General features: G+C 39.3%; 1 protein-coding gene across 3 annotated transcripts in view; it reads left to right on the forward strand.

Moving 5' to 3' along the window:
* The first annotated feature begins 2,762 nt into the window (after nt 1-2,762).
* npr3 (natriuretic peptide receptor 3) overlaps nt 2,763-25,666 on the forward strand; it is a 32,600-nt gene continuing 9,696 nt past the window's right edge. For 2 of the 3 annotated variants that reach the window (XM_029510134.1, XM_029510137.1), the window contains exons 1-4: nt 2,763-3,722; nt 17,059-17,181; nt 17,353-17,528; nt 18,513-18,648. In XM_029510134.1, coding sequence (XP_029365994.1) covers nt 2,960-3,722; nt 17,059-17,181; nt 17,353-17,528; nt 18,513-18,648 — 1,198 coding nt within the window. In that variant the 5' untranslated portion in view covers nt 2,763-2,959. Of the gene's footprint in view, nt 3,723-17,058; nt 17,182-17,352; nt 17,541-18,512; nt 18,649-25,666 lie in introns of all 3 variants that reach the window. The other variant, XM_029510136.1, reaches the window with a different exon arrangement.

Consider the following 25,666-nt stretch of genomic DNA (forward strand, 5'->3'; position numbering starts at 1 on the left):
GCAAACCTCTTTGAAGTAAAAGAAAATCTCATTCACATAGATTAGAATTTCAGAACGCCACTAAAGCAAAAGTTAAAATGATACGCATTCATTCTGTACCAACGGTTGTTTTAATCATTCATTACATAAATCAGTGTATGTATGGCACAATGACAAAACAATTGGAGCATATGTGCCAGCCAGGAAAACCTGCTAATCATCTTAGGGGCTGTGGAAAGTTTGGAGTCTGGCTACAAAGATTGATTTGCAGTTCAGAGGTCTCAAAGTGGCGGACCATGGTCAGGACACTGCTGGTCAGTGAAGTTCCTCCACAACAGACTGGGAAAGCAGTTTCTTTATGGATGTGGCAGTGCTTAACATCTTGTGTACACATGCACGTCACTTAACATAAAAATTATGTGGTTATTATACCTTGAAAGTTCAGTCTCCACAAATGATTTGGAAACATACAAACACAGAAGAACAGAAAATAAGAAACTTGTCTACCACAACCAGACTTTTCCACACACTAAACTTCAACTGCAGCAAAGAGATGTGTTGAGTTCAGTCTAATGACCATAATTGCAGAATATCTCCAAGTTGTGCCAATTGGTGTAATTTGGAAATTTCAGATAAAGACAGCATAGAATTGCTTCACAATCAGTATAATACTTCACCTTTTCCTGTAATGAGTTAATGATTTAAGTGTAATGAGAGCTATGGAAACCTCTGCCATGTACGTCAGCAAATTCCACTCCATTGGCTAGAAAATAAAAAGTGTCCTCTGAGAAACTGGGTAGGTGTGTCATTAGCAACATATATTGATATGCCACAATTAGTGGGAGGCTTCTAATTGAGCTGAGGATATGACGCTAAGGTCAATGTTATTTTTTAATCCTCCAGAAATGAACCTCTGTCCTTTCTGTTTTCTGTCAAACTCCTGTCTCAACATGATTCTACATTAAGGAGAAATCGTGCAGGTTGAAGACATAGAGGGACACCTGTTCTGGTTTACAAATACAGCTCCTATATTATGCTCACAATAATGGGCGCTTACACCTTAATTGGTTACCAAAATCACAAGAATAATGGTCATAGCTTGATTGGGTTGAGAACAACTTTTAGGAACTTTGTCAAAATGATAAAAAATTAAAGTAGTTAACTTTGTTTTAATCATTTGTGATATCCCTGTTTAGTTTTGTTGAATGATATGGCTGTCCCAATATCCTCCTGGCATGGACTTTGTCATGTTACAATATTGTCACCACATTTTTTCCTTTTTTCCTGCTATAATCAATACAGTCACAAGATGTCACCTAGAAACAAAACCTAATTATGGGTCATAATGAGCTTCTGCACCGATGACAAATGGGTGGGTGTTTAAATGGTTGTTGGACAGTGTGAACTCTTCAGCTGCACCTTAACTATGTCTGCTGTTCTCTGCTCACCAGGTTGTGGATAGTGGCTGGAAACTGCCTGTTGTTGCTGGAAAACAGGATGATGATAAAAGCACAAAATAACTGCAAAAAAAAAAGAAAATTCCCATTTGTCTTCTGTTTGTTATTGACACTGGCACGACAGACCACATGCAGTTATTTGATCCATTGTTCATGCAAAAAGAACAAATGCCATCTGTAATTTGTGCCTATTTTAATTTTATTTATTTAAATAATTGTATTTATTTTAATGTATTTCTGACACTTTAGAAATTACAGAACCTATCACAGCTGTTTTGTTAGAAGAAATTGTGGCCATGCTGTGGGATCCCAAGAAGTCACCTTGGAGGGTGTGTACCGGGGGAAACTGGGGATGGTGGCAACACATGTTGAATTTCTCTTAGCTGAATTCTAGCCAAAACTTTTTCTTCTTGGCCAGTCAAGCTTTTATATTTTCAACTCACATTTTTCTTTTGAGAACATATGTGACCATTCAAAAATGACCACATCTGACTGATCATTCACAATATTTTTGAATATTCAGCTGTTACATGTGGCCACAGAGGCAGTTGTAATACGGATTAGGGACCTTTCCATTTCATTGATTAGATTTTACTTTTTGTTTTCTTTATTCTGTCTTTCTGGTTGGCAGTTTACCCAAGAGTGTGCAGCATGCTTGCCATCACTAACACATTTCTTATTGGAGAAATGCAACTTGTTGCAACCGTAGCTTGTGTTGTCTAACACAACTGACTCATCCCTACAACAGCAGGTCCCCTGAGCTATGTCATCATCTCACTCCCCTTGTTTCTCCTGCCTGGCTCCACTGTATCTACAGAAATATGAAGAATAAAAACTGTAGTGACAATACAAACAATACATTTGGTTGACTTGTGAGTACTTGCAGCACATCTTGTTGTTGGTCCTGTATTTGCAGTTTGTATATCTGTTAGTTGTTTTTCTCTGCTGGTCGTGTGCTGACGCTGTAGTTGTTGGTTGTGCATCTATTAGTTGCACGCGTGTTGGTTGTGTATTTGTTGTTTACCTGGTTGTTGCTTATCCGCTGGTTGTGTGTTTCTTGCTTGTTTGTTATATGTACTGTATGATGGCTGCTTTTCTGTTGGTTACTTATGTGTCGTGTATATGTTGGTCGTGTAGACAATGTCTTGTATATGTGTAATTCACACTGATAACGTGGACTCCGGCTCTAGTGAAGTGGCTCATTGTAAACTCGGCGGCAGTGTCTCTTTAAGAAGGAGGTGGGCAACGCTCTTATGACGCATTAGTGAGCCTGAGAAGATGCTTCAAAACTCCAGGCCGGAGCTAAATTGTGTGGTTACTGCTGGGGAGGCTGGTCGGACTTCAGAACCTCGTAGGAACTGCTGAGGGAGAATCCGGGGCAGGTTCAGGCGTCTTAAGGGGGACTCCGAGAGCAGAACAAAACGCGCACGTTGAGACAGGTTCGTTACTTCAGCCAACTAATACAATTGCTGACCATTAATTCTTGGAGTCGGCGGCGGGCTCGTCTCTCTGTGCGCCGCTGTATGAGCCCTGCCGAGTGGAGACAACTTAGTGAAAGAAGCACTGAAGATTCTCTCCAGCTCTGTCAGTCAGTTTATCTGGCGTGGCACTCTGAAAGTCCCATCATGTCACACATCAGCTCACAGTGTTTGTACTTTTTGATGCTCTTGAGCCCAGTTATGACCAGCACCATCACCGAGGACATAGAGGTGTTGGTCCTGCTGCCACAGAATAACTCCTACCTTTTTTCACGTGCGAAGGTCGCTCCAGCGATCCGTTACGCACAGCAGCGGCTGCGGACAGATGGGGGGCAATTCTCCGGTTTCCACTTCAACATCCAGTTTGAAAACTCAGACTGTGTCAGTGATGCGCTGTTTCTGTTGGTAGATAGGTCGTGCGGTCAGAAGCCAGACCTGATTCTGGGTCCGGTGTGCGAGTACGAGGCTGCGGCGGTGGTGAGATTGGCATCCCACTGGAACATCCCGGTGATCTCGGCAGGTGCCCTGGCTGCGGGCTTCGGCAACAAGAACACAGAATACTCCCAGCTGACCCGCATCGCTCCTTCTTACGTCAAGATGGCAGAGACCTTCACAGCGATGTTCAGGCACTTCACATGGAAGAGCGCTCTGCTGGTCTACGAGGACGACAAGCTGGAGCGGAACTGTTACTTCACTCTTGAGGGGGTCTATCACCTGATGGCAGACTTTAACATTAACACATTCGCGTTACACCAGGATGAGCGACTGGACACTGACCATATCCTCCAGACCATCTATGACACTGAAGGTAAAACAGCCTAAATTTAGCCCTCCTCATCTAAGGGGATGTAAACCCCCTCGCCAGATGTAAACCCCCTCAGAATTGTTACCTAGGTCTGTATGCTATTAATATTTTTGTTGGGTCATTGCAGCTGAATTATTTGACCAGTTGATCATCAGTAAAAGACTGAGTCCACAGGTTTAAGATTCAAGTCAAAGATTCTCGTTCTCTGAAACTGAGCTCATTCTGTCGGTTGATTGATTGTGTCACTAACAACTATTCTTATTATGAGTTAATCTGTCAATTATTTTCACAGCGTTTTCGACAATCTTAAAAATAATAATTCCAAATAATACTCAAAAATATCTAAAATGTCTGTCTCCACACCTCAGGGAAATAATCCCATAAAGCAAAAAGAAAATTCAGGCAGGGGCACAAGATCGTGTGTTCTCCTCTTTTAATCATAAGAACCATGAAGCCACCGTCAACTGAATTAGTGGTATTAATGTCATTATTGTTTCCAGAATTCCCAGGACGGATAAAATTTTACTCGAATCCCAAATGGTGATATGTGCATTAAAGGTAGGTGGCCTCATTTTATCTGATTCTAAAGATGGTCCTGGTTTTATATAATGTGGTCAGTCCACAGATAAATGTAAATAGTCTGTATGCAGACGCTGAAACTGTAAATACCTGTCAGGATTTAGGTGACTTTGTGATGTCACAATAAAGCAATTCAACCTATCCACCTGGACCAACTCTGCAGGATATAATTTCCCTGAGCATTCAAAATAAAAAAGTTTAAAATTGTTTTTGTTCTCAAGTTGCATGTTGCTTTAGAAGTAAGTAACCCATAAGTGACCCATAGTGTCTTTGTGTGGTCATTTTCCTCAATAAGTAGACGTGAGGAATATTGCATTAAAAAGATGAATACAGACCACCTAAGCCTCAGATTAGTTTCAGTTGAGTGTAGGGCTTCATTGGCATCTGTAGACTGTGTTTTGTACTTCCTTTGGTTGCTGGGATCACTACAAGTTGAAATGAAAAGAAAAGGTAGTTGAGGGGCCCTATTGTAAAATGGGTTTGCTTAACATAATAGCACCTTGCCAATGGTGCACCACCTCTACAGAATACATCCAGTCTGTGTTTTGCTCTCAAGAAAACATTCTTTAAAGCTGAGAAGAGTGTAATATAGCACTCAAATGCATTAAGTGGGTTTTCAAAAAAATCTTTTCTCTTAAAAATATGCGAGTGGGACTATTTTGTATTATTGCTTAAATAAAGCAAAAATAATTCAAAGGAAAATTTTTCAGTGTACAATATTTCTTATCTGATTACTTGATAAATTGTCAGTCATCATAGAATGCCTGATTACTAAAATAATCGATAGCTAGTTAACTGCATTTGGATGCCCATCATTTCCAATAATCAGAATGGATCAGTATGGTGAAGAGTGTTTGCACAGGCTAGTAGAGATGGTAAGAGAAGGAAACACCAGCAATTCAGCAATATGAATGACCCCCAGTGAAGTCCAGATGTGGAGCTCTTTCACATTAGGGGTTGTGTTTATACTGAATCTGCCTCTTTTGACCAACAAGGTGTCATCTTTAATTAGCCCTATTTGTTGTCATAATTTGTCAGGATTGGTTGCTGAGGCTAGATGTCTCTGCTCCTTAGTATTTGAAAGAAGAAATAGCCAGTCATCCTGTTTTATTTAAGATAATAAGACTAATCACTTGACCTTCATTGGAAGATCTTTATGTTTTTGCCTGAAATCAATAATGCTGTTTTCTTTAAATGATAAAGCCAGCACAGAAACTAAGTTATTATACCAGTTTAGTTTAACATGAATGCACATCTCCAACACATTAGATGTGTTGGACATCACTCCTCCTGTTTGGTTTTACTCTTTTCAGGGTGTTTGTACATCAGCTCTTCAGCTTTAATGATCAGCTTGGTTGAAATCATTTGCTTCTATCAATTGGTGGTTACGTCATATCACCTCATATCACAGGAGATGCTGGTGTATAAATTAGCATATATTACACATTCTAAATGCTGAAAGAGCACCTGATGGGGAAGAATTAGTATTCCCAGCATGTCAGGAGCTTAACTGAGAGGTTTGAAGGAGTTCAGCAAAATTGAGCAGCTTTTCAGCTCGACTGAGCAGTGTTGGAGGGACGAGGCACCCATCATCAGCAGCTCATAGAGACACAGATAATTGTCCATAGCGCGGTGTGATTATACAACAATTTATTTCACCATCTCCACACAGGGAAGGATTAAATGAAAGATTTCATCTGTCTATTTAGCTATCTATCTACAATGCCTATAAAAAGTATTCAACCCCCTTGGATGTTTCAACCTTTTATTGCTTTTACAAATGAAATCACAGTCAATATATTTTGGGGTTTTTTTTACAAGAATTTTCTCTCTCTCAAACACACACACACACACAAAATATCAAAAAGAAATCTGCCTTTTTACTAAATGATGTTGCTTTATTAAAATTATATATGGTTATTATTATTCATCCCCCTAAGGTCAGTATTTAGTAAATGCACCTTTGGCTGCAATCACAGCACTAAGTCTGTGAGGATATTTCTCAATCAGGCTGACACATCTGGACACTGCAATTTTTCTCCATTCGTCCTTGCAAAACAACTCAAGCTCTTTCAGGCTGCATAGGGATCAGGTGTGAACAGCTCATTTCAAGTCCAGTCACAAATTCTTGATTGTATTGAGAACTGGACATAGACTTGGACATGGCTTGGGGTCGTTGTCTTGCTGGAAAATCAATCTTCTCCCAAGTCGTAGTTTTCCTGCAGATTGAACCAAATTGTCCCCCACTATTTGGCAATATTTTTCTGCTTTGATGTACCCTCTACCTTTACCAGCCTGCCAGGGCCTGCTGCTGAGAAGCATCCCCTGAGCATGATGTCACCACCACCATGGTTCACAGTTGAGATGGTGTGTTTTTCTGTGATGTGCAGTGTTGGCCAAAAGGAAAATTTTAGTCTCATCAGACCAAAGAACATTTTTCCAATGGACCTTGAAGTCTCTCACGTGCCTTTGGGCAAGATTTCATTTGAGCATTTTTCAACAGTCGCTTTATTTTTGCCAGACTCCCATACAGCTTCAACTAGTGAAGAGCCAAGGCAACTGTTGTTGCATACGCAGTCTCTCTCATCTCAGCCACTGAAGCACTTCACTCCTTCAGAGAGGTCGTAGGTGTCTTGGTGGCCTCCCTCACCAGTCTTCTTCTTGCCCAACCACTCATTTGGTGAGGACGGCCAGCTCTACGCAGATTTAGTTTAAGTGCCATAGTCCTTCCATTTCTTAATGAAGAATTTAACATTTAACTGAACTCCATAGGGTGCCCAGTAAGTTGGAAATCTTCTTGTAGCCATCTCATTTATTCATTCATTAATTCATTCATCCTCCTCTTACTGAAGAAGTGTCATTACATTCAGCCACCTACTTGAATTGTGAATTTGTAGCTTGACAGTTGAGGCAGGAGACATCTGATTACTGTGCTTTGTCTTGTGGTTTATTCTCGAAAAACAAAATTTCGCCTATATCGTGGTTATTACCTGTGGTTTGATGAGACCATGTGCAAAAAAACCTTAAAAACGGAATGATGAAATGATGGATCCAGCAACTTATAATTCATACAGCATTCATTCATTCATTCATTCCTTTTCTACTGCTTATCCATTTCCGGGTCGCAGGGGGTGCTGCAGCCAATCCCAGCTCACACTGGGCGAGGGCAGGGTACACCCTGGACATCTCGCCAGTCTATGTGGCAGGGGCAAAATACATAGCCACCCAAAGACGGACAACTGATCAAACTCACACTCAGACCTAAGGCCAAGTTACAGTCAACAATTATGCTAAACATGCATGTCTTCCAACTATATGTGTAACCAAAGTACCTGGAGGAAACCAACGCAAGCACGGGGAGAACGTGCAAACTCTGTACAGAATAGCTCCAAGCCAGGAACCCAACCTAACCCAATCTTCTTGTTGTGAAGCAACACCCCTAACCACTATGCTGATGTGCATTTATGCAGCACTTACTTGAAACAAAATAATAAAAAATACTATGTGCACCAGTACCTTTGAGTAGTTAACATAATATAGCTTAAAAAGTAACATATTATTTGACATCTTAACTGTCATTCTGTGCATTTCAGATTGACGTCATAGGTCATGACTTAGGTTTGTAGCTTACTTTGTAGTATTTTTTTAGGCTTAGTCACCTGAAGTAACTAAAATGTTTTTCCTTGTCACCCAATGTTGTTCTAAAAGTACAGTGCATACATTGTCAAGGTAAAGAATCACAAAGTTGTCAGTGAATTATTGTTTATTTCCTGGTGTGTAGATAAAAAAATGCACTTGTTTTCTCTGGTACCACAAAACTCTGTAGAATAGTCAAGTAAACCATCACTTTAACTCCATGACAATCACCATGTTATCATGGTGATCTTAAGTATGCCCTACCAAGACTGAACCCATCATTCCTAAAGAAAGTCACTACTACCTGCAATTAAGAATTTGCCAAAGTAACTTCTTAAGTAATAATTGCTATTCCCAGTAAGGGCTGCCTTATATTAGGACAACCAATTGTGAAGGTGAAAATTTTTCTCAAATCAAATCAATTATTTGTTTATCCAACAATGATAACAAATTGCTCTAGACATTAAGAGCACACTAAGAGCACATAGAGCAGGTCTAAACCAAACTTTTTATTCAATCATGGAAAGAGACCCAACGCATCTTTCCATGTGCAAGCACCTGTTAACAGTGGCATGTAAATACTGCCTTTAAGAGGCAAAACCAGGCTTAGTGTGGATGGGTTTCTGCCTCGACCGGTTGGGTTGAAAAAGAGAGAGAGAGAGGGAGTGAAAGAGAAGGGAGGGAATGGGGGAGAGAGAGGGATAGAAAGGGATCTAAGTAAAAATAACTGACAATAGTCCTGATTAATAATGGAAGTTAAAGATAAATGTGATAAACTGTGTTTATGCTCATGCTTGTATTTTACTAAGTGTGAAATTGTGATTCCTTGCTTAGACTCCAGTCTAGAGAGAATTTCCAGGAATGAAGATGAAGAGGATGTCATTTTGAGCACCATGAATTCCTACACATAGCTGTTGACCAGGGCAGTTTGCATGTTCTCTCCGTGCCTGTGTGGGTTTCCTTCGGGTACTCCAGTTTCCTCTCACAGTCTAAAGGTGTGAGCGTGAGTGTGGATGGTTGTTTGTTTTCATCTATGTTGGCTTTGTGATAGACTGGTGACCTCTCCAGGGTGTACCCTTCCCTCGCCAGGAGAATTGGCTGGGATTGGCTCAGCAATCGCCCTACCCAGAAACAGTTAAGCAGTAGAAAATGAGTGAGTGAGAGTGAGTTGTTGACCAGTACATTGAACAATGAAGTTAATCAGGTTAATCAAAATCCCATCATATCATGGATCTAAATTCCTTCCTGGTGATAAAGTGTAATATAGCATATAGCTGAGAGGGCCAGGCCTCCTATCTTCTGAGTCTATAAGAAGCCCCTACAGGACAATGGCAAGAATGCACTGTTGCTGCAGTGAACAGTGTTGATGTGGACAGACAAACTCCAGCTGATGTCTGAATATATTGATTAGTAATTGTAAGCACATGATGCAAGACTACAGGGCCAACAGCTTATATCACAATTGTTTACATTTATGTGAAGGAAAAAAAATGGTCTGATTTAAAGATTGCCACTTGCCTGGCTCTAATGGAGACATTGGAGGTGATCAATAATAGGCTACCCATTACTTTGTATTAAATGGTTTTGATTATGTCGCCAGCAGGTGGCTTGGCTTTCTCAAACTGAAATCAACATTGACCTTCATAGTAATAAATATTATTTAGTATGCAATCTTAACATTATCTAAATATAATAATCATCATTATCATCGTCGTCATTTTGAACTCTCTCTCATCTCGTCTGAACTCTCTCTTATTACCTAGTTATCTGATGCACACATTTTACTGTTTGCACTGTGAGTCCACAATGGCAAATGTACTGTTACACATGAGACGAAGACTTGGTATGAGATTTCAGCATACCATATGCTCATATACAAATTGGTAAATGTCAGACTTTCTGTGGAATTGAGTGTACAATCAGCATACACCTCTTTTCTGGCATACACTCATTTGATAAAAAGGAGCCATTTTGTCCTTCAGTTTGTAAAGCCTGAGATAGATGTACCGTACAGGCCAAAAGTTTGGACACACTTTTGTATTCATTTGAATGAAAAGGTGTGTCCAAACTTTTGGCCTGTACTGTAGAGTCCATTCTCCAGCTTTTCATTCTCTGCTTACTTTAGGTTCTCAGGAAACCTGCCACTTACCAAGGCAATAGTGAGACTAGCGTGGTCCATTTCTTTATATCAGGAAGCTAATCCCTAATGTCTAGGTTAACTGGTGGCTCTAAATTGTCTGTAGGTCTGCGTGTGAGATTGTGGTCTCCATGTCTGTCTCTGTGTGTTGCCCCTGTGATGGACTGGCGCCCTGTCCATGGTGTACACCACCCTCACCCAGAGTGAGCTAGGATTGACTCCAGCACCCCCCGAGACCTGGAAACAGAAAAGCAGTAGAAGATGGATGGATGGATGGTTCAACACCAGGGTTTGTGTTTCACAAAGGGTGTCTCGAGAAAAGTGGGCTTCTGAATTTCATCTCTTTATCTGTACGTCTTACCTGTCAGGGTTACAGGCTGTGCTGAAGCCAATCCTAGCTGGCACTGGGCGATTAGTACAGCAGTCTATAGAGACATTCAGAGACAAACAACCATTCACACTCACATTCATACCTACTGGTAGCTTAGAGTCGCCGGTTAACCTAAATGTGCATATCTTTGGACTGTGGGAGGAAGTGGGAGTAGCTGGGGGGAACCCACTCAGACACAAGGAGAACATCTAAACTCTACACAGCAAGGCCCCAGGCAGAGGGGGCCAGTGAGCTTGACAGACTCTTATTTTCTATGAAGAAAATTGAAATGAATAAAAGGTCTCTAGTCAATCTGAGGACCCTCTGCTGCAGATTATTCTGTGCCAGTGTCCACTTATTCATCCACAGTTATCTCTACAAAACTGCTTGTACAACTGGTAAGAGGTATGAGGTTTACACATTCAAACTTAGTGTAAAATTAGTTTTTATGGATCTGCATTGTCTTTGGTGGTAGTATTGATTGGCTGATTGACTGAAATATGTGTCATTCATTCATTCATTTTCTACCACTTTTTCGTTTGCGGGTCATGGGGGGTGCTTGGGCCATTCCCAGCTCACATTGGGCGAGGGTGGGGTACACCCTGGACAGGTCGCCAGTCCATCACAGCTGAAATATTGTGTATTATTTTATTCTTGTATTCTTGTATTACTTAATTTGATCCATTTAAAGACTGCCAAGAGACTCAGTAGCAAATGATAATAATTATAATGATAAGTAAACATTATACAGAAAGAATTTAGGACCAAGCAAGTACATCCTAATATATACAGTAGAATACAAAATATATTCTTCTTCATACCAATTCAAATAACTTTGGGAAAAAAAATTAAAATTATGATTAAGAGTGTACAAAACAAAGCAGACATTTGGCGGAAAAAGACATTACAAAAGTGATACATGTTATTTTAGCTATTTTTGCCACATTTTCTTGGGTTTCTCATGTTACAACTTAATTTAATTTCCATCCTACAGATTTCTATAAATTTCAATCCATGGTCATCCATGGTAGGTGGTTCCAATTTTAACCACTCTCTCTTAAGGGCTTTCTATCCACCAGCACTTAAAATTTGAATTAAACATCCATCCAGAAAATAACACCATATTGGAAGCCTGTAAATGTACCCTCCAGTTCAAATGGAATGTTGACCTGAAAGACAATCATTTGCCACAGAAAACACCCACTCTCTTCAGCAGGTTTGATAACGTGTCTCTCTTGAGCTAGAGTAACAATTTTAAGATATTTTTACCACCAGACTTGCCACAGAGCTGAGCTTTGTTGTTCAGATTCACCCATTTCTCTTCCATGATACTTAATATTTCTTCCTTTTTGTATTTTGGTTTTTTTATACAATGAATTTAATTTTGTTGTAGTCTTGTAGATGGTCTATGTTGTTGAGGTCAGAACATATACCCTTATGGATATGTTTATTCAGTAATTTTGACTTACTTTCCTTTTCAAATTGATTCATATAATTTTTGAATTGATGGAACTCTTCAAAGTTATAATTTTCAAGGTATGCTGGTTTTCCAGATTTCAAATATAAGGAACCCTGATGTGAAAAAAGAGCACCATCCATCAGATCACCACCAGAGCCATCCATAACTTAAATCTTACATTCACCCTTTTTGGGTAAAAAGTCAAGGTCATGTCATCTTAAAACTTAGGTAACAGGTGGTTTGTTTTTTTATGATTTTGGGCTATTACTTTGTTCAGCAGTAATCTTAATAGCAATAAACAAATCCATGTATTTCTCAAACTAGTTAGATTATTTAAAATCTCGTTTCCCCATTTTCCACATACACACTCTGTAATGTCTTTCCACCTACTTAGGTATGCATGATAACCCCAGCATTTTAAAGATATTAAATGAGCTACAATATAGTAATTTTTAAGACTTTGATTGTCTTAAGTGGAACAGATTGAAAGAGACACTGAAATCTCTACAAAATATTATTGACAGGTACAATTCCTTGAACCCTGACTGAAATATACCATCAGCTACTGAAGGAGTGCCACCAAACTTTGGTACAGACATTCGTTCACAGTGAATCAAGCTCAGTCACACATTGGTTCCCACAGCTCTTTCTGTGGGAAGAGAAATTTTTAACCAAAATATCTACTACATGGATTGAGTGAGGATTTTGGTCAGGTACTCCAGACTAAATAACCACAAAGGAATCACATAAGCCACTTAGTATTTAGCTCAAAGGATTACTGTGCAAATGTTCAGCCAACACACCCAGTCATATGTAATATAAGTACATATATTGAATTTCCATATTTGCATATAGCAGGCTCACTGGTCTCAACACAGCTGTTAACTTCCTTTACTGACAAATTAGGTTAGGCCTTAGATGCAGAGAGAAGATTAAGTCCATAGCAATTTATTGGTGAGATAAGCAAAAGAGAATAGACTGCAAAAAAAATTAATAAATAAACGATTTGAAAACTTTTGAGAGTAGTTTTCTTGAACTTCAATAAAAAATATTTTTTTAAGTAAAATATATGCTATTTTGCTTATAGATCAGTCATCTTTGCTTCAAAGTCATGCTGCTGCAAGCCTGCTGATTAGTATTAGCAAGATGTATGTGAAAACATTTTGAGTATAATAGATTTGTTTACAGTGCTGCTGTTGCGTTCTTCTGCTCTGTCTTTTCTGTTGCGTTCTAACACTGGCATTATGATTAATTACTTATGGGAAACATTTACATTTCAAAGAGCAATTGACCTTAACTCCTGGTAGCTCATAAAACAAGGGAATTGTATCACCTATAGAAATTCTTCTCTCATCCATCAGTGTTGGCCCCACCCATTAAGAGCATCTGAGCTCTCAAGCTATTTTTTTTAACTTGCAAGCAAAGAGGATTGATTTGCCAGAAAAATTATCATATGTTTTTACTTAAAAACATTATTTTGGTTCAAGCTCAATAAATATGCTCTCAGAACAGCCTTTTTTTTTTTTTTGCAGCCAATTCTCTTTTGCTCAAATCTCATCTCTTTGTTAGTTGACTGAATTTGATTAAGTGATAAGGAAACAAATTTAACTCCATAGATCTCAAGTAAAGTGCTGAAGATCTGGAGCAACTGCTGCTTTGTTTCCAAGAAACAAATCAAGTAGGAGGTACCCACAGAAATGATTGATAATGCAGAGTTATTATTTAAGGCAGACATGATCTCCTTATAGTAATTAACAGTACTGTATCTGTTCAGCTCCATTTATCTGGAGGGATATTGAAGGTGATTGTTGATCCGCCACCAGGTCTGCAGAGATACAGCCTGAGGCTGCACATGCATAACTGCATTACAGAGGAACATATGGCTGTGATCAGCGATGTGACGTCATCAGAGTAAAATCAGTTTCAAATTAATTCAGATTGGAGTGACAATGTGAAAATATAGTTTCTGTGCATAGTGATGTCAGTATTGGCATCATTTCAACTAACTAGTTACCACAATGCCACGTTACGAAGTGTCACAAGTGTAATGTTATGATCAGTTTATTTAATGAAACACAATTCCTCAAAGTTAATTTTGAAGTCAGACTTATAGCCATATTCACATCGGAGCTATGCTGCTATTACAGCTCTTTACTTAACTGCAGCTTTATTCAAACCATGAGAAACTTTTGTTAATTTACATAATTCTGACATTAACAGACAGGTTAATGTCAGAGAATGCTGCTGGTTTAGTACAGGACCACTTCAACCAAAGAGCTTTTGTATTCTGGATGTGAACCTGGACTCTGATGGGACTGGTCTGCTCTCTCTAAATGACAATCCATGTCAACCACTTCCTGGTGCCTGAATCAGTTAGTAAACATTGTGCTTCATGATGCAGAAGTGATTGATTCTAGTTTATCCCAGCTGTCCAGGGCCATGTACATCTGTTTTCATGAGGAGGCAGAAAACATGTGTCCTCCATTTGTTCATTAGCTTTTAAATCAGGGTGGAACATTACGCACACATCATGTAGACATGGTTATAGCCATAGGGGAGTTTAGGGTGTTAATTACTGACAAATGCTTAGCTAGAGATGTTCTGAGTTAGTGATCTTGTATCAGTGATTATTATGTCACGCTCATCTGGAATTATCTATCTGCCTCTGGATTCCCAACCTGATGAGGTGAAAGCATAAATGAGGACTAGATTTATAGATTAATAAACCCACTAAATCAAATGCTTATTTATAATAATGTGAAGGTGTGAGACAATAGATTGGAACTTGAACATTTTAATTTAACACTGGTCTTAATTCTTACTTGCCTCCACTTCTTCCTGATTTCATTTTCTCCCTGCTTGCAAAAATGCCCCCTTTGCACAGGGTTTTATACTATTAACCCCAATATTACAACGTGAGAGTGACAGGAGGAAAAATGAAGCACCTCTCTCATGATTGGTCCATTTCTAATGTTAATCCTCCTGAGACATGCACTCCCATCCTGAGTCTGTATGAAGGCTTTGTGTTTGGACAGAACTCCCCTTGGGTTCCTGCATAGTTGCAAGTCAATGACTTGCTCTTACCCGACAACCACAAATGTCTTAAGGCACAGACTGAACAAACAAACAAACAAGGACAATAGTGTTAATACAAACAGAGACATTTTCAATCACCTTATCATGTAATCTTTCAGTCTGTTTGATAATCAGTGGTATCTGTGTGTGAAGGTTTGGCTCCACCCAGGTGAGAGATGTTTTAATTTTTTCTCTTTATCCTGTTCACTTTTGACAGACAGATCCTACAACCTTGTTTTGCGACTGATTGCAGTACGAATTTGCACAACAGCCCCTTATTTGCATATGCTCAAACTCTTCAAGATTATGACCAACAAGGGAACTTGAAATGCACTGTGTTTTGAGTTACTTTGTTGTAACGAGCGTCAGTGCTGAAGCAAAAACAAAAATCCAAAAGTTTAAAATGTTGCTGACTGCAAGTGCTGCCCCATGGAATGGCTTGCAAAGCATAGACAGGGCCAGTAGTGTGTGTAGAGCCCAGTGTAATTAAAGGGTGCTATAGTGCTGGCAGGACTGAGGTGAAGTTTGTCCCACTGACTCGAGGGATATTTCAGGAGGTGTGTTTAAGTGACAGAGTTGTGAGGAATGTTCCAGCAAGACTCTGAATCTTCCTTATTAACAGAGATGGTGGGATTACTGTATTTTCAGTTGCAACCCTTGTTTGCTTAGATCCTTGTTCTATGTGAAAAAAGTGCACCTAATTTTATTTCAACCCAATGAAAGAAATTTTTACATAAAATCAAATTTTAAAGCAAACATCTTGTCCTACTACATGACTTTCAGTGAATGTATAGTTTCAGTACTACAGGACTTCTGTTAACATGGTTAGCCGTATGTCACTATAGCGTGCCCCCTCTCTGAGACTTGTTTGAGAAGACATGGCTAAATAAAGGGAGGATTATAACTATGGAGGTGAACCGCATTTGATACAGTCTAACCCAAATACATGGTATCATCACTAACGACTATCATCAATTATAGTATAATAGTATTTTTGTTTTTTATGTAATTGCTTCACTGTAGTTTATGGTTTTTATTAGAATTTCCATTGTGTTATTCTAATATATTTTTATTTGATCAAGATTTATTTAAAGGCATTATGTACAACAAATGAATATTGACATCATCAAATATTTGCCCATGCCTCTGTATATTTCTTGCAAAATAATCCACAAAGGCAGAGTGATCAGGCTGATACTCTGGTTGAACTACTGGTTGAATTTATCCAACTTTTCTAAATGAACTAATCACATAAAAAATCCCAAACAAACTAAACCATGTCCCTCCTTTAATAACCGGAATTGACAACACAGGTAGACATGTTTGTGCATACAAGCATCATGTGACATGTGTGTGTCCTCTTTCGACTTTTTTCCCTATTTGGGGTCACCACAGCAAGTCAGCTTGACTTGCACGATTAGATTCTGGCTGCAGTTTTACTGGGCCACATGACAGGCGGAGATACTGTCCAATACACTAGCATGTATTAGATTATCTTTTGGGTTTTTTTATTAATTAAACTCATTGGCCCAGATAGTAGTTGACACATAGACATTAAACACATATTAATATAATTCAATGTGATCTTTACTTCCTAAGGATACCATTATTTGTGGCATGCATTGCAAATCAACATCCATAAATTTGCTTTGATGTCATGGAAAAACAACAGCAATGGTAGTTTTTTTGTGTGTGTGGTGAGACAATGGGACTTCAACACATTGTATTTTTAGTGGTGTCAATTTGAACTCACACATACTGAATTAATACATAAAAATGTATTATTTTGTGTCATCAACAATTAATCCCCAAGAATCCAGCAGAGCATTAGTTTGTCATTGGTCTGATTTTTTTATTTTGGGGTTTTATAAACTTTCCCTAATTGATCTTTCACAATATTTATTTGAAGAGCTTTGATCAACTTTTTGAAATGTCAAAAATAATCAGATCAACAATATGAAACCTTTCCCTCCATGATAAAATAAACATTGTTTCTCCAGAGACTTTTATTCAGATATTCAATATTTATGAACACTGTTGACTGTGATGCTGTAACATTCCTCTCTGTGTTGTTTGCCTGCAGTGGTGATCATGTGCATGGGAGCAGACAAAATACGAGAAATCATGCTGGCTGCTCACAAACAGCGATTGACCACTGGCAGTCACATGTTCTTTAATGTTGAACTTTTCAACGCCTCTTCTTATGGTAAAGTTAATGTCACGTTCATTTTCAACTGAAGAATTCATGTAAATATTTTACATTACTGAATAAGCCTTAGGCTGTATTTTGGGCTGAGCCTGTTTAGCTTTAGGTCTCTGTTTGTCTGAATCTGATTTTGGTTGCAATCTTTCTGTCTTCTTCTGTCACTGTTTCCAGGCAATGGCTCATGGAAGAGAGGTGATGAATATGACAGCGATGCACGGCAGGCATATGCATCTCTTAACACGGTGACACTACTCAGGACTGCAAAGCCTGAATTTGAGAACTTCTCCCTAGAAATGAAAATGGCCATTAAAGAAGCTGGAATTCATGATTGCAAGGACTGTGCCAGTGTACGTATGTATGTGGTTTGTATGAAGTTAAGGCTGTGGGAGCTTAGGAAATGTGAGGATTCAATAGAGACATATGAAATATTAAAATACAAAATTTAACTGAAACCCCATCAAATCTTTTTAGGCTCACTTTTTTCCTTAATTTAGAATGACTGCATCTGTGGTTCATTTTTGCATAATATTTACAACATGAATCTCTGTAATTTGAGCATGAGATGGGAAAAGATTCACCTGAGGACACACGTCTGTAGGTCTTCACGGAGGAGGCAACATAAACTCATTAATTCACAATGGTGCACTGTGAAGGTATTTTTCTGCACACAGTAAAAGGTGTGTATGAAATATACTCACTTTCTCAAAAGGCCCTTCTTCAAATCTATGATACTTTTGTTTTCTAGCATTAGGACAAAGATTTCCTGAAATCACTTTTCCTCTCTCCAAGCGAGACGTTTCTCCATTAACTGCATCAGTGGCTTTGTATTACAGTCGTGCTTCCTCTGTGATCTCTTTAGGTTTGTGTTGACAACATCCCCTTTCCTGTGGTAGTTGTGAGTCACCTCAGTTGCTTTAAAACAAGACTTTTGAGCTCAGTGGACACTGCCCACCTGGCCTCTGTATTTAAAGTTGGTGGGGTGTTATTGTTGTGTCCTGCGCAGTCTTCCTATTTTAAGTGGCATATTATGACATTATTAAAGATGTTAACATGAATTTTTGAATGTGGATGACAATGAGCAGGAGACATTTAATGACCTGTCTCCCGCCATTACTCCTGTCCTTCTCTATCTATCAAATCCTTTGACCATTTGCACTTAGTCTTCAGGTTTATGTGGAGTTGTCATTAGATGAGAGGCAGGGACAACCCTGGTAATCACAATCACATCAAATACTGTTGGTTCCTTGCCCCATCTAACTGCACCACCAATGAAAGAACATTGCAGCACTTGCAATAAACTCACTTTCTTGCTATAATATGCTCAATTTCAGGTCAACATGTTTGTTGAAGGTTTCCATGATGCCATGGTACTGTATGCTATCGCCTTACATGAAGCCATGAAACGTGGGTATAGTAAAAAGAATGGAACAGAAATCACCTCACGGATGTGGAACAGAACCTTTGAAGGTAAAACACCTTGCATTGTAGAGCAAATTGAGCTACTCTTAAAAAGGTCAGGGTATGTTTTATTTTGCTTTTCAGTTAGTCATCATAATCATGAGCAGTACCAAGTGCACGCTGATGGTGTGTGGTGATCGAAGCCACACACCATCCAACCAACCATCCAAGGAGCCACAAATATAATGAATAAATAATTAAATTACTCGATAAAACCACTCAAATTCCAATAATTTTGTCAAAAATATAAAAAATTAGTATAGTTATTAAAATGTGAAAACACACAAACATAGGTTACATAATTATTGTTGGTGAATTTAATAGAATACTTAGAAATTTATGAACGAGTAATGAATTTCATGTAATGGATCTGTTATTCTTACTTCTAATTTTGGCAGGTTGTCAAGCTTGCAGCATGTACACTCATTTTTGTTTACATTGTTCAGTAAATGGCATAGAATTAATTGCCTTGAACTTTGCATACGCCGTGACTTTTTTTTTTTTTTTTGATTGTTGCTTGTTTTTTTTTTCCTTTTTTCGTGGCACCATGCTATTCCAAATTGCTGTGTTGTGCTCAGACTTCTGTATTAAAATATTTGCAACGACCTTTAGATCCTTCTGCAACTAGTGCTATCCATGTTCATCTGTCTCCCATTCCTTCCTATGCATTTTTTTTGTATGTTTCCTATTTCGGCTGCATGTTAGCCAACTCCTAGCTTCACATTCATGACTAGGCTTCAGTTGTCAGCTGACCACTGTGCAGGTTCAATGATACTACGGAACAATAGGATCAGGTGCAGAGGCGGGCCCTTGAAGGGATTTAACTAATGGTGAAACCCACCATGTCAAGCCCTCTCTGATCACTAAGAACCTTGGAAAGAGCTCATGTCAATCAAATATTTGTTTATTTTGACCATTTGCTTTGAGCAGAGTGCAACAGCTTGTTTAGTAAAATTGCTCTCACAATATTGCCATATGTATTCAAAAGCACCCCAATTTTCATCTCCCCCACTTCATTGTCATTGTGCAAGTATCGTTAAGTATCATCTGCATAACAGTGAAAATTGATGCTGTGCTTCCTGATAATATTGCCTAAGGGAATTATATATAGGATGAAAAGTTTAGGTCCAAGTACAGAACCCTGTAGGACTCAATGATCAAACAAACAAAGGAATTCCTCTGCGCACCTTGACATTCGTTGATCTGATGTCAGTCAGATCCATCTGATCCCAATCTCATGTTTCAGCCTTTGTAATAGAATATTATGACCAGTGGTGCCAAAAGCAGCATTAAAATCTTACAGGACAAGTATGAAGGCCAATCTGTTGTCTGAAGCCATTAGAATGTTGTTGGTAACTTTTACCAGTGCTATTCTGTGCTATGATTTACTCTAAAACCTGACTGAAACTGTTCAAACAGGCCATACCTATGCAGATGTTCACAGAATTGGCTTGTGACTGCTTCATCAAGAATTTTGGAAATGAAAGTACATTAGATGTGGGTCTATAATAGCCAAAGTCATCTAAACTAAACAAAGTCATCTAAACTTGAGATGATGAGATGATAGAAACTAGCTTGGAAAGCTGAAAAAGATTCCAAATACCCAGCAGGTGTTACAGCTGATTGAGAAGCTTGATTGAGAAACTGCTGCATTTGATAGTGGACTACTGTCAATTGTAGGTAGAAGCTGTTGAATGTTGGCTCTGACTGTTACAACTTTACTAAAGGAGCTAAAGGAATCAATGGCTCCACTGAGCTATGACTCTCTCTCAGACTGGCTACACTGCTGAAGAGAAACCTGGGACTGTTCCTGTTTTCTTCTATCAGCGCTGAATTATAGGAGCTTCTGGCAATGCAAAGAGCTTTTTTTATATACATTTTCAAGCTTTCTTTCCAGGCTAAGTAGAATTCATCAGGTGAAACAGGTGTGCTTCCTTCACATGTTGGGAAAAGTCAGTTGAAGTCTATAAATTACTTAAATATAATACTAAGGTTGTCTCTGGGAACATCTACATGAATATTAAAATCGCCCACGATAATAATTTTATCTGTACTGAGTACTAACTATAAATACTCAGAGAACTCTGATAGAAACAGTATATAGAATTATATTGGTATCAAATCAAATCAGATTTATTTGTATAGCGCCAAATCATAACAAAGTCACATCAAGGCACTTTACATATAGAGCAGGTCTAGACCAAACTCTTTATAAAATTATTTAAAGAGACCCAACAGATCCCCCGATGAGCAAGCACTTGGCAACAGTGGCAAGGAAAAACTTCTTTTAAGAGGCAGAAACCTTGAGCAGAACCAGGCTCAGGGGGGGCGGCCATCTGCCTCGATCGGTTGGGTTGAGAGAGAGAGGGAGAGAGAGAGAGAGAGAGAGAAAGTGAGATAGTAATTGGAGGGTGGGTGTAGGCAGGAACATGTTGCTGCATGAAGTTCATGGAGTTGAGCTGTAATACAGAATTCATGCTATATGGGACCAGCAGGTGTTGCAGGAACATGGGATGGCGATGAATCACCACCTGCAGGATGAGGACAGGGAGAGAGAGGAGAGGAACTGGGAGAGACAGAGACTTTGGCAGAACATGGTTAGTAAATGCAGTATAAATGCTTAGAACTGGGTGAAACTGAAGGATGGTTCTTAGCGCATGCAGTGCATGCTGGGGGAAGGACTGAGCTCTCTCCCTCCGTCTTGCTCGCTCTCCTTTCCTCCCCCCAGCAGCCTAGGCCTACAGCAGCATAGCTAAAGAGTAGAGTAGTTGACTTTAACTTTTTAACTATAAGCTCTGTCATACAGGAAAGTTTTAAGCCTGGTCTTGAAAATTACTAAAGAGTCCGCCCCCCGGACTGAGGCCTGCCTCCAGATTTGCTCTTTGAGACTCTAGGAGCCACAAGTAAACCTCCATCTAGAGAGCGGAGTGGCCTGCTAGGACAGTAAGGAACTATGAGCTCTCTGAGATATGATGGAGCTTGGCCATTAAGAGCTTTATATGTTAAAAGAAGGATTTTCTACTCTATATTTTACTGGCAGCCAATGAAGAGCAGCTAACACAGGAGAGATATGATCTCTTTTCCTAGTTCCTGTTAATATTCGTGCAGCAGCGTTCTGAATCAACTGAAGGCCTTTTAGAGATTTGTTTGGACATCCAGATAGTAATGAGTTACAGTAGTCCAGCCTAGAAGTTACAAATGCATGGACTAGTTTTTCTGCATCATCCTAAGAAAGGATGTTTATGATTTTCCTAATGTTTCTCAGGTGGAAGAAAACTGCCCGACTAACTTGTTTTATGTGAGGGACAAAGGACATGTCCTGGTCAAAAATTATTCTAAGGTTTCTTACAGTGGAGCTGGAAGCCAAAGTGATGCTGTCCAGACTGATGAGATGATTAGATAGTATTTTTCTGAGGTGCTTAGGACCGAGTACAATAACTTCTGTTTTGTCAGAGTTCAGAAGTAAAAAATGTCCAGTCATCCAGACTTTTATGTCTTCAAGACATGCCTGCAGTCTGACTATCTGAGTGACTTCATTTGGCTTCATTGATAGGTACAGCTGAGTATCGTCTGCGTAGCAGTGGAAGTTGATGCTGTGTTTCCTGATAATGTTACCTAGAGGAAGCAGATAAAGTGTAAAGAGGATTGGTCCAAGTACCGAATCCTGCGGGACTCCATGACTGACTACAGTACATGAGGAGGAGCTGTTGTTAACATGAACAAACTGATGTCTATCTGATAAGTAGGATTTGAACCACCTTAGTGCAGTTCCTTTAATTCCAATTTCATCTTCCAGTCTCTGTAGTAAAATATTATGATCTATGGTGTCAAATGCAGCACTAAGATCTAGAAGGAGAAGTATGGAGGCTGATCCATTGTCTGAGGCCATTAGAATGTCATTGGCGACTTTAACCAGCGCTGTTTCTGTGCTATGGTGGGCTCTAAATCCTGACTGAAACTCTTCAAACAAACTGTTCCCATCCAGATGCTCGTGTAGTTGTTTTGCTACAGCTTTCTCAATGATTTTAGAAATAAATGGAAGGTCCGATATGGGTCTATAGTTTGCCAAAACATCTGGATCAAGATTAGGCTTTTTAAGCTAGGGTTTGATAACCGCAGTCTTAAGTGCCTGAGGTACATAACCCAGAAATAAAGTCAGATTAATCAAATCTGGAATGAACGGCTCAATTAAATAAAAGATCTCTCTAAAGAGGCTAGTTGGTACTGGGTCTAATAGACAGGTCGACGGTCTGGATGATGAAACTATAGAAGCTAGCTCTGAGAGATTCAAGGTGAGAATGATTCCAGATGTAAAAGAGGCGTTGCAGCTGATTAAGGAGTTGCTGTATTCAGTAGGAGATTTTTATCTAACGTAGGCAAGAGCTGATAAATTCTTTCTCTGATCGTGAGAATTTTATCTGTAAAAAAGTTAATAAAATCATCACTGCTTATAGCTAAGGGGATCACTGGTTCAACTGAGCTATGGCTCTCTGTCAGCCTGGCTACAGTGCTGAAGAGAAACCTGGGGTTGTTCTTGTTTTCCTCTATGAGTGCTGAGTAATATGAACTTCTAGCACTGCGGAGAGCTTTTTTATATGTTTTTAGGCTGTCTTTCCAGGCTCTGTGAGACTCTTCTGACTTACTGGAATGCCAGTTTCTTTCTAATTTCCTTGATGTCTGCTTTAAGGCATGGATTTGGTAACTATACCAGGGAGCCAGCCTCCTCAGATTGAATACTTTCTTTTTGAGAGGGGCGGCATTGTCAAGATTCGAACGCAGTGTGGCCATAGTGCTAGTCACAAGGTCATCAACCTGCGTATGGGAGAAATCCTCATTTGAATATAGATATGGCATTGTTGGGAATGATGACCGAATGTTCTCTTTAAATTTAGCCACAGCAGCTTCAGATAAACATCTTCTATAGCTGAATTTATTCCTCAATGCTGTGGAGCCCATTAAAGTAAACTCAAATGTAATGAGGTAATGGTCAGACAGGAGAGAATTTTGGGGAAGAATTGTTAGCTTGTCAATTTCAATGCCACATGTTAGAACAAGATCAAGGATATGATTGTAGAAGTGAGTGGGTTCATTCACATGCTGGGAAAAGCCAATTGAGTCTAGTAGGGAAAGAAACCCAGAACTAAGGCTGTCGCTTTCTACATCAACATGTATATTGAAATCTCCCAGAATAATGATTTTATCTGTACTGAGTACTAACTGATATAAACTCAGAAAACTCTGATAGGAATTCTGAGTACGGACCAGGTGGACAGTATACTGTAACTAACAGAACTGGTTCTTCACCTTTCCAGTCTGAGTGGGAAAGACTAAGAGTGAGGCTTTCAAAAGACCTGCAGCCAGATTTTGGTCTGGGGTTGATTAATAGGCTTGACTGAAATATTACAGCCACCCCACCTCCTCGACCTGTGGTACGAGGGATATGAAAGTTAACATGAGTTGGGGGTGTAGCTTCATTAATGCTAACATACTCATCCTGCTGCAGCCACGTTTCAGTTATACAAAATAAATCAATATGATGATCAGCAATGAGATCGTTAACTAGTAGAGATTTTGATGATAATGATCGAATATTCAACAGTCCACATTTAATCGCAGTGTTATTTGAGGCTGAATTTGTGGCTGTTTTAATTTCAGTTAGGTTTTTGTTTTTAGCTCCTCTTCTGTTTAATTTGGGTTTATTAACTTTTCTAAATTTAGGTGGTCGGGGGACAGACACAGTTTCTATAGACCTAAACATAGACAGAGACTCTATTCTATTCTTGGCAGGTGACCACTCTGAGCGTGTTAAACTTCGGCTCTGCCTCCTGGTCTCGACCCGGGATTGTCAGGGTTTTGGATTTCTAATAAAACCTGCCATATTCCTAGAAATGAGAGCGGCCCCGTCCACGGTGGGATGGACACCATCTCTCCTAATTAAACCAGGTCTCCCCCAGAAAGACTTCCAGTTATCTATGTAGCCCACGTTGTTTTCGGGACACTACCTCGACAGCCAGCAGTTAAATGACGTTCCTGTTCAAATTGAAAGGAGTATCATACATAATTATCCCACAGTGGCTGAGCTGATGTCCACACTGTTTTTAGTTCAAAATGAAAACCATCTCCATCCAGATAACCCCGCCTGAAATGATATATCGATCAGTTTGTGCGGAACTGCACATCATTTTTATCCCTTTTTCTACATCCCACATATTGAGGCAATGTCCCGCATTTTGATTGGCTCTAGTTTTCAGAAGTCAAACCACTGCAGCAGACGCTTTTCCAAAATCTGGCTTTTATCCAATGGTGGTGAAGAAAGCTGTGTTTGATGTCAGTCAAACTGGGTACAGCAGGGGTCAAGTGCAGCTGAACCTGTCACCGTCTTTGCTGCCAGGCTACACCCAACGGGGAAAATAGCAAGGCACCACAAAATCACAATGCAGATTTAGGCGGAATTAATATGGTGGACAGTAACACAATGAAAAGGAAATGCAGCAACAAGAAAGACTGGGAAACAACTTACAATTGGGTGAAGTCGGAGCTTTCAGTTATTTTTCAGTTTCATACGGAGGGCAATACAACTTGAAGCGACACAGTGAAATCAGAGGGCAAAACATAGAGATGCTATGACTTAAGGAGCAGAATCTAAATGTTTATTTTTTTAGGTAAAGAGACATTATATGAAAAATTTAGATTACCTCTCAACATTGTTAATGTGTCCCACATTGTCCCACACAAACATACACATGGTAAGCCAGGCACATTTGGATTGTTGGGATCTGGTCACCTTAGTCTAAAACTAATTTCAACATAGGTCTGTGTAAAACTATTCATTCCCACAAAAAGAAAAATCTATTTAACATAAAAATGTGATAAAAATTTGTTGATTGTGATAGAGCAATTTATAGAGCATATGATTGTTCAAGCTTCTAGCTGTTGTAACTGTAGCTGCGTCTGGTAAAAATTTTCTGGAAGAGCTGAGCTAGCATAAGCTACTGTGGGAGAATTTCAGATGATTTCCTGAATCCAG

The sequence above is a fragment of the Echeneis naucrates genome, chromosome 9 (assembly GCF_900963305.1).
Source record: "Echeneis naucrates chromosome 9, fEcheNa1.1, whole genome shotgun sequence".
NCBI classification, from domain to species: domain Eukaryota; kingdom Metazoa; phylum Chordata; class Actinopteri; order Carangiformes; family Echeneidae; genus Echeneis; species Echeneis naucrates.